This window comes from Eurytemora carolleeae, unplaced genomic scaffold, assembly GCF_000591075.1.
Source record: "Eurytemora carolleeae unplaced genomic scaffold, Eaff_2.0 scaffold449, whole genome shotgun sequence".
NCBI lineage: Eukaryota > Metazoa > Arthropoda > Copepoda > Calanoida > Temoridae > Eurytemora > Eurytemora carolleeae.
This window is the reverse complement of record NW_019396447.1, coordinates 97758-107679: the sequence shown is the minus strand read 5'-3', so window position 1 is coordinate 107679 and position 9922 is coordinate 97758. Positions and strand designations below refer to the sequence as shown.

Here is a 9922-nt window from a genome sequence, read left to right as displayed (position 1 = left end):
GGGGTAATTTTTTCTTTCTTGGAACTCCCTCGTCCCCCCAACATCTAAAAACTATTTGTTATGTCTGGTTTCCTATGCAGAAGAGACAAGTCATCCTGTGCAAGTAATTCTGATCCTTGGACATCGCGATCACCTAATATTATTAAAAATAAATGATCATCATTATATTTTGTTCAAGATTCACAAACGTTTTCATATATTTCGAGTCTGATAATTTTCATTTATACCAAGTTTCAAGGAATTTCTAATTTTTTAAATATTTACTTAACAGAATATAAACAAGATAAGGTAAAGTTCAGTTCAAACTTCATTTAAACGCAAAGATGCATTTTTAATATTTATCACCCGGCCAACAGAAGGTCCACACGTTGAAAATAATTTAGATTTTTTATGAAAGGATTGTAAGCGGTATTTCAAGTGACCCTCCAATCCATGCAAAGATGAAAAAGTCCGATTCAAAACCCTTAAAAGCGTTGTCTGATCAAGTATAAATTATACATCAGTTTATGTTTTTTAAACCCTTTATTCTCGTTTACGGGGTCTCTCTGCAAAAGTTACTTGCGCATTTCTTGCTTTTAAGAGACAATGGAAAAATTATCAGAATCAAACACTTTTCGACGTTTTCTTCTGAATTTCTTTTCAGATTTTAGAATTCAAGGGTACCGTTGTAAATCGGGCATTATCATCTTTGGATGGAGGGCCACTTGAAATGTCGCTCACAGTCCCATATAGGACACTTTTTTATCTATAAATTGGTCTTCCGAGGAAGGAGTTGATTGATTAATTAAAGAACAGATAAAATATTAACCTTGGGAATGACCGTCTGCTGAGCCCATTCAGTTCCAAATTTCTCAACCAGCTTCTTCAAATTGTTTGCAGCTGCCTCGCGAATGGCGTAAACCTACATATTAATATATTAAATCCGGTTTTAATGAATGCAGAAGCGGTTTTTCAAAGAGTTAATTGTTGAGCAGATTCTAATTCAGTACACATATTAAGTGCAAGTTTCTGTCCCAAGTGTGTTACTTAGCACAAATTAACCAAAATATGTCTAACTTAGATTTACTGTGATTAACACAACACAGTTCATGGGTCGTCATTAAATATTGTATTTATTTATGATACGCTTATACAGTTATTTTCCAAAATTCACCCCCCCCCCCCATCTAAAAAACACACTTCGCCCCGCGCAAACATACGTTACTTCTTTTAAAATGGGTAAGTTATGTGCTTAACAGGAAAGAAAACAAAGCAATTGTCACACCGCAATGAGCAATCGGTTCAAGTATCAAGCAATGCCGATAAACTAGGGGAAAAACATAACACCGTCATTTAGAATGATTTTGCCGATAAAATAAATAGAATTAAAAAAGAAGATTTTAACCTGATCTATCAACCAGGACATACAGAGAGAGTTGAGCTTCTCATTGAAGAACTCTACTCCAAGCTGACCAGCCAACAGAGGCATGTACTCAATAATAGCCAACCTGGGTACATAAACGGTGTATTTCGTGTATTTCGTGTATTTTTTATTACATTTTTTGATCATTAATTAGACTTATAGAAGTTAGAACGAAAATATGAAATGATAAAATATGTCAAGTTAGAAAATTTAATTAAAAAATTTTAAATAATAATAATGGATGGAATACCTGACCCTCCATTTAGTATCTTCAGCAAGTTCTACTATTGCTGGAAGCAAGGACTGACTAAAAAAATTATAATAAATACTACCTGAAAAAACTTTATTTTTAAAATGTAAAATTGAAAAATACAAATTTAATTATACAAATTTTTCAAACAGGTAAAAAAATATTTATTTGACGTTTACATTTTTAATCACCCTCCCAAGGGGAGTGTACCTGAGCTGCTGGATCCCAATGACCTCGTTGACGCAGTCTAGGTTAGAGATGATGTTTAACCTGACCTCCGGGCACTCATCCTTCAACTGGGAGAGGAACAGGGGGAGAAGGTGCTCAATAGTGTTCGTCTTTCCTGAACATTTAAACATTGTCAGAACTAGAGATGGACATCGTTTTTTTGAAAGAACAAACGACATTTTTGAGACGATAACGATTTTTTTGTGGAAAACGGTGTCGTTAACAAAAAAACGAACAATGGACGAACAAAATGGATGGAACTTGGAAAAAACTATCGTTTTTTTACTGAACGAACTATCTTTTGGAACACAAATTTTTAAAAAACTATAGTTTTTTTTACTGAATGAACGATTTTCCAAAAAATATTTTTTAAAACTATCCTTTTTTTAAGGAACGAACGATTCAATTGAACGAACGATTGTACTGAACGAAATAGTTAGAAAATGAACGATAATTCACGAAGATAAAGAAACGAAACACATTCATCGTTCACTAAGTATAGTATACATCATATTGAATAGTGTATAGCTCTAAATACGTTTGAAAAGATTGTATTTAGTATAAAGTATTTGCAATTCCCAGGGGTGTATATTTCTAAGAATTACGCCCTTTTGATACTTTTCACGCAAAATATCTTTTTTCCCTAACAATAATTTATTTTCCACAATTCAGGGAAAATAAATTTAACTCACGCGTATTACATACCTTCTCAGGAAACGAAGATTTTTCAAAAAAAGGAGAGGGGGAATTATTTCTCAAGAAAATATAAACCCCTAGGAAGAGTAGGGGAGAATTTTCTTGCATTTTACTGTAAAGTATTAGAGGCAGCTCGAAAACTGGATTTACTGTAAATAAAAACATTTAGCAAACAAAAATGAACTTAATTGATTTTGTCGGGAAAATTTTAAAACTTATTGGCGATCTTTGAAATTGTTTTGATGTATAGCTGATTCCTAGCTGTCCTAATCCTTACTATCCCAGTAAAATCTGTACACAACCCATATGCCACCGCACCTTAGTTCCTCTCAATTGTATTAAACAATTATTATTTTGTGTGAAATGAATCCCAATCTCCTATATTTTATTATTTCACCAAGGTTTTAAGTCACTTCAGAATGTTTAAATAAAAAAACGTATGTTTACCTAGAATAGGAGATAGTCCCATGATAACAGACGCCATGGCGGACTTAACGTGTTGGTTTGCGTCAGTGACAAGCTCCTTGACGCAGGGGAGAAGATGCGTCATGATGACCTCCTCCTGGATAGATTTGTCAAGCGCGAGGCAGAACTCCTTCATCTTGTGCGCGGCGGCAGCGCGTACCTCCGCCTCGCAATCCTGATAAAATATTATTCTGTAGCAATGTTACAAGATTTGTATGCTGTATTTATATGGTTTTATAAAATACACATGTTATTGTATAAAATATTATTCTGTAGCAATGTTACAAGATTTGTATTCTGTATTTATATGGTTTTATCAAATACACATGTTATTGTATAAATGTAGTTTTCATATTCCACAGATTCATGTATATGTTTGTCAAAATTATTTTTCTAATTAATCAAACATCTTTTCAATTGATCAGCTAAAACAAAATCGCAAGTTGTTAAGTTCTTTTCAGTTCTTGGAGTTTCAGTCCGGAATTCTTTGAAAAAGTTAAGTTCAAGTTTTTTTTCGTAGTTCCCAACTAAACGACCAAATTTGTACCAAGTCCAATTTATGGATAACCAGGCATTTGTTCAAAGTATAAATGATGGAAATATTTTCTTTAGTTTTTAATTTATACCTTGAGTAAGGACTGGAAGGCTGGAACCAGGTCGGTTTTAGTAATTTCTTTTCCTACAGCAGCCTGTAGTTCAGTAAACTTATCCGCAACCATAAACCTAGGATAAGAAACCTTTCAGAATACGTATTAAGTAATCATTTTTCTACAACAGCCTGTAGTTCAGTAAACTTATCCGCAACCATAAACCTAGGATAAGAAACCTTTCAGAATATGTATTAAGTAATTAATCAGAAGGAAAGAACACTTGATTACTCACTACCAGTGAACAAATTTGTAGCTTAAAAATAATATAGAACAAACGCCAATGGTTTTACTAATGAAGGTCCCATTATTTGGTAGAATAATTAAGGACGAATCCTTGAGTGTTAAAGTTTAAAGTCACTTTAATCGATCGTGCAAAAAATCACGCAAATAATAGTATAATGTAATATTTGAAAAGATGGGAAGAGGGGTGGAGAATATCTGAAGAGTTGGGTAGGATTCCTGGATCATGAACTTAAAAACAAAATTAATTGATCTAAAAATGTTTACCTGACCCTCCAAGATTTGTCCTCTACACACTGGCGGAGGGTTGGGAGGACAAGCTGTTCCTTGTCCTCATGTTGGAGTATACCAGCAATAGATATACAAGCTTCTACAGCAAGCAGGCGGACAGAGTCCTGTTCATCCTAGATTATAATTCAGGATTAGAACCCAGAAATCTTAAAAAATCATTTCTTTAAAAGTCTAGCACTATACACAGATTGAGACCGGATGTTTTGAGCACTGAGCAGTGATACTTAATAAGTTGTATGAATACAGAATCTTTTAAAAATATTTATTATTCAAGTAACAATTTTTCTCAAAATAAATTCTTACTGCGAATTAATGAAATAACAGATATCTAAAAATTCTAGAAAACTACTTGCTAATTTTAGTCTCGCAATTGGAAGGATGACAAAAATTCGGCAAATTTTTGACGTCGATTGATTAAATGCCGAGTACCGTAGTGAATTGGGATGGTATCTTTTTAGCTAAAAATACGCAGAAATCCCTTCAAGTACCTGAGCAAGATTAACGAAGAGGGGAACAAGATCAGATTTAAGATAATCCACTTCTACAACCTTGGCAAACTCTCCTAGTTTTCCGCTGGCAGCACGCCGGACCATAGGTGTATCATCCTGCTTATATTGAACCTTATGTACAGACGGAACTACCATAGCACACGGACGGACATTGTTACTTTAAATCCATTTAATAAAGATGGCCGCACTTCTCTTCTCAGGGCAAATTACAGCTATAAATTCTTGATGGTTGACATAAGCTCATTTTTCGACAGAATTAACTTCAAAGATTGATTACTTTAGGATTAGGATTCAAGAAAAACGGAAAAATTAGTGAAATATCGGAAGAAACAGTGGGTGAATATTGGAATAAACGGCTGAATAATAGAAATAAACAGTGGGTATAACGGATTGGAATGAACAGCACGGAATAACGGAATAAACTGTGGAATAACGGATTAAACAGTGGAATAGCGAAATAAACAGTGGAATTATAGAAATAAACAATGGATGAATAACGGAATAAACGCTAGGATAATAGAAATAAACAGCAGGTAAATAAGGGATAATCAATGGAATAACGGAATAAACTATAGAATACCGGAATAAATAAATAAATAACGGATAAACAGTGAAACAGCGGGAAAGAATACTAATTAAAAAAGGAATAAAATATTCCGGATTAAGATTCCACATTCCTGGCAGAGATTCCTAAACATAGTTCTCAACTCTGCCTTCACTCCGGAAGAAACCCTAAAAATATAATAATAATTCTTTACAAGTTCAGACTATCAAACAATACAGCAGAATGTTTGCTACTTTCAGAAAGAAATTATTATTAATCTGTATATCTGTGTATCTGTATGCAATATATGATATGTGAGATGAGATCTGCAAGAAGCCCCATCTTGGGCAACCTAGACCGCCTACAGAAATATCCGGAAAGGAAATAGTATGAATGTTAATCTGTATCTCTGTGTATAGTAATACTGTTGTGATTTGTACTTGTGGATGTTATACATAATCACAAGCAGGGAAAGTACTACTAATCTTTGCTTCCAGATAAGAATGGTTGTCTGTGGGTTTATGTTTACCCTGTGAATATTAATATTTGTTTTAAATTACAGACTAAGCATGGGACTAAAGCACTCAAGAGATCAATAAACAGTATACAGGCCAGTTTTATCAATTTACTATATCTTCATAAGAAGCTCGTTTTAAAATGAACCTGCATAAATAAGTTTTAAGATTAGCAGGATTCAATGGAAATTGTTGCATACCAAAAAAACTTCACCCTCGTGTTTATTATAAAATCCCTTGGGGGTTTAAATTTCGATTGGTTCTAGTTTTTCTGAGAGTAAATGATACATTTCCCCAAAAGTCCTAGCCGCAGGGCAACTACCCACAAGGATATTTAAGACATGGATCAACCAAATCTGATAAATCTTTTCGTCAGGTCTTAATTGTTATCAAGGAAAATGTATTTCAAGAAATTTGCATTAAACAAAAATTATTTTTAGGAATTTTATTTTGTAGAAAATTTAAACAAAAACTTTTTTATTTTAAAATTGTTTATTCTTTTCCATCAAGTTCTTATTTTGAATGAGTTTGTCCAGATTCAAGATAAAAAGCGCAAGATAAAAATTAAAACTAACCTTGCATAGCAACAAGCATAGAGTCCACAAGCCGAGGTCCTACTTGTAAACCAATCTCCACCACTGAAATAAAAATAAAAATATGTAGAAATGGGGTTAATCAAATCCTCGCGGAGAGAACAACCTTCTTTATTCGGCCACAATAAATCTGCTATTTACCCCGCGACAAAAGATTGAGATAAAGTCAAACCTTCAATTAACAGTTTTCAACTTAACTTCGAATAATATGTTCCCCTGGAACTACAAAAGAATATTTCTAAAACTGACACCTACCCAAGAATGTAATGCAAGGAAAGTTGATTGTAGTTGCGTATACTCTGCGTACATATTGAAACCAGTTCTCTCTGAGCGGAATTTGTAAACAAGAATGGATGCCTCCGTGTTCGTTTTGTATCCGAGAAGGTTAAAAGCATTGCATTTTGATAATTCACATAACAGTTTCCTATGACCAGAATATTTCATTGATTATTTATGTGAAAGATGGATCCCATGTCAGGCTTCGACATCTGTTTTGTGTTTATATTACCGCCCAGTGACAGTACACTGCAGTACAAAAGATGCGTACACCTCTGAAATAACTTTCCTTGCATTAAATCCTTGCACCCACCTGAGACGCTTAACAAGGGGCACGAAATGATCCTCTAGATCCTGTGGAGAATGTTCCTCGGCAATAGTTCTAATATTATTCAAAATTAATAAATCAATGATTTAATATTTCCTCTCAAAATTCATTACCTTTGAATTTTTTCTCTAAATAATTTCTAAATTAGCATTTTTTTTGATAATAATTTAGTTTTGCTACTGCACAGTGCACATTCTAATGATAATTAGTTTATTGATTGATTGAATATATTCCTGAGGCTGTCGACCGCCTTGTCCCTGACTATGGTCTCCTCGACCGTAGCGAGGGACTCGAGGGGAGGGAGGAGACAGTGAACATGTTCCTTCCCTCCTACCAGAGGGGTAAAGGTGCCGAGCTGCTCAGCAAGAGCCAACAAAACCTCATCCTGACCATGAGAAAAATTATTTGATAGAAATATGGGTTCTTAAAAAAACAAAAAACAATTCCCCTTCAATACTCGAAATAATCCACCCCCCCCCCCTGTAGTGTATACTAAAATTTATGAATTCATTTTTTAATTTTAAATATGTCTGGAAATGATTTTAAAATTCATGAAAAAATAAACAAAGGATAAAAACTGGTTTATTAAAAGTTCACTCACTCGCAAGAATTTTTCTATGACACCTATAAATTATCAACTTATCTTAACATTTTTAAAATGGAATATTTAGAAGTTACATATTATTACTTCTAAAGACTGCAAAGTGCAAATGTATCTAGAAAGAGCATCAGATAACATAAGACAATATCATGTTTCCAACACAGAATTCTATAAACAATGTGTCACCGAAGAAATCATGATATACAATACATAAGCTGAAGAAAGGGGGGGGGGGGTATTTATGTCATATATAACACAACCAATTCTTTAAATCTCCATGTAAAGAGGGGCTTGCTCGATTGACCAAAGTACCCTTAGTATGGTTTCTACAAGAACGTTCATGCTGATTATGAATATTTATTCAAGATTTACTAAATTTTTTAACAAAAAATAATTTTCGAATTTTATGTTGTATTTTTTTCGCTTATTTTATCCTAAAACTTGATGAACCATTCATAAATGAGGAAATTTTTTTAGTCTCTATTTCAAAAGTTTAGATTTGGGTTTTAGGAGTAAAACATTAGATTTTTTAAGTTTTTGGTTAAAATGTTTTCCCTTGGATCCGGATCCGTGGATCCGCATATTATTGCGGATCCAACGGATCCGGATTCTAAGCACTGAGCTAAACAAAGTATATTTAAAATAATAAAATACTGACCTCGTCGTAGATTGTATCGGTGAGGAAAGGAATGAGTTCGGAACGAGTTCTCTCAACTCCGAGTGCGAGTGCGATCGTCGAGAGCTTCTTTATCGAGTTCAATCTGAAAAATAATAGTGTCGTTAATATCTTATCTAGGAGCAGCATGACAATTGGAAATTAAATTTCTGACCCTAACAATGAATTTTTTTTGGAAAGGTTATGCTAGAGTACTTTCTAGTGGGCTTGGTCCTAGAGAAGAATTTGAGTACCCCCACTCCAACCAGAAAAAAATGAACATTAAATTTGTATTATTTCTGGGTTAGGTTCTGGGCCGAGCGCTGCGGCTGGTACAGACTTAGGGGCCGAGCGCCAAGGCGAGAACAGGCAAGAGGGCCGGGCGCTGCGGCCACATGTTTAACGTCTCATGTACATTTTTTGATGAAGGGGGGCGGAGGTCCAAATCATTCTCGTGGATCTCATTCATAGAAATCTATTTGCAATATGCATGTTATTAAATAGGCATTTCCGTGTAAAATACGTTAAGAATTGATAAAAAAAAAATAGACTTATGGAATGATTTCTGATTTAAGATCCTTATAAGTTTAAAATAGAACATTGAATATCGAGATTAAACATTCAAGATTGAACACGATACTCCACGCAAAAGTTTCAACCCCTGATCATTATCATAATCAAAAAATATACAAAATAACCATTTAATTAGACGATGTTATATAGACAACAAGTAACCTAAGATCATCATAATTAAAATATCATAAATAAATCATATATCATATACAATACCTAGTAAGAGATTTCCACCTAAAAATGTGTAATCTGTAAAATTTTGTCTAACCTGAGCTGAACATCTTCATTTCGGAGTTCGTCGATGAGAACAGCAATTGGATACAGAGAATCGTCTCCGGATTCTCTAGCCATCTTTTCTAATTTAACATTTAACTGTATTAAAAAACATTAACTAAAAATACAAACACAAACCTGACAGGAGAAGCTGTCTTCAAGAACATTTAAAAATTTTACTAGTTTGTGTGAGCGTAAACAATATTGAAGGAACGACAAGAAGAAAGCTGTATCTCTCTGGCGCCAATATCAAAATTTAAAACCACGAAACCTCTCACAAAAAATGTTTAAGGAAGCAAAAAAGTAGTTTTAAATTGATAAAAACCAAAAGAGCTGGTATTCAATTGTTTCTAATATTGCATTGTTAATATGATTGTATTACAATTTAATGCTAAAACATCTCTTGTAGACATTTTTATTCCAAAGCTCTGGTCTACGGCACTCAGTTTTTACGGATGTGTCAGAACACAACAAATTATAAAAGGCATAAAACAAGAAAAGAATAATGTTTAAAATAAAATCAGAAAAAAGTAAAACATTAAAAGATTTTCTATGTCTAAAATAAATTTTGCATTTTTAAATGGTGATTAAAATTGGTTTAAATCAAAAACAAAAAGGTAGATTCTTGCAGGGCTAATAATATTTTTGAATGCAAATAATCCGAAATATTGTTTGAGGAGGAAAGATGATTTTTCTTCAAGAAAATGAACGAGTTAATTGTTAATATTTAAAAAAAGAAAAGTTCTTTTTTGATGAAGGCCTCGTTAAAACATTGCCAGAATTCTACAATCTCTTGCGGCAATTCCAGTTTTTAGCGCTTATCCACATGCGCG

The 9922-nt window shown here is 33.5% G+C and overlaps 2 protein-coding genes across 3 annotated transcripts in view; both read right to left on the bottom strand.

Moving 5' to 3' along the window:
* The window catches only part of LOC111703469 (serine/threonine-protein phosphatase 2A 65 kDa regulatory subunit A alpha isoform), an 11228-nt gene extending 1952 nt beyond the window's left edge, over window positions 1-9276 (bottom strand). Inside the window, exons 1-16 of one of the 2 annotated variants that reach the window (XM_023475418.1) lie at window positions 9228-9276; window positions 9085-9172; window positions 8247-8349; window positions 7221-7372; window positions 6973-7041; window positions 6366-6428; window positions 5409-5463; window positions 4711-4830; window positions 4199-4335; window positions 3668-3764; window positions 3024-3216; window positions 1863-1995; window positions 1653-1709; window positions 1385-1487; window positions 809-901; window positions 73-133 (exon numbers count right to left, since the gene is read on the bottom strand). In XM_023475418.1, the coding sequence (XP_023331186.1) occupies window positions 73-133; window positions 809-901; window positions 1385-1487; window positions 1653-1709; window positions 1863-1995; window positions 3024-3216; window positions 3668-3764; window positions 4199-4335; window positions 4711-4830; window positions 5409-5463; window positions 6366-6428; window positions 6973-7041; window positions 7221-7372; window positions 8247-8349; window positions 9085-9167 (1519 nt within the window). In that variant the 5' untranslated portion in view covers window positions 9168-9172; window positions 9228-9276. The remainder of the gene's footprint in view (window positions 1-72; window positions 134-808; window positions 902-1384; window positions 1488-1652; window positions 1710-1862; window positions 1996-3023; window positions 3217-3667; window positions 3765-4198; window positions 4336-4710; window positions 4831-5408; window positions 5464-6365; window positions 6429-6972; window positions 7042-7220; window positions 7373-8246; window positions 8350-9084; window positions 9173-9227) is intronic. The other variant, XM_023475419.1, reaches the window with a different exon arrangement.
* The window catches only part of LOC111703472 (nuclease EXOG, mitochondrial), a 28321-nt gene that overhangs the window by 13587 nt on the left and 4812 nt on the right, over window positions 1-9922 (bottom strand). Inside the window, exons 2-3 of the mRNA XM_023475421.1 lie at window positions 4020-4024; window positions 1558-1568 (exon numbers count right to left, since the gene is read on the bottom strand). The gene's annotated coding sequence lies outside the window, so the exon portion shown is untranslated. The remainder of the gene's footprint in view (window positions 1-1557; window positions 1569-4019; window positions 4025-9922) is intronic.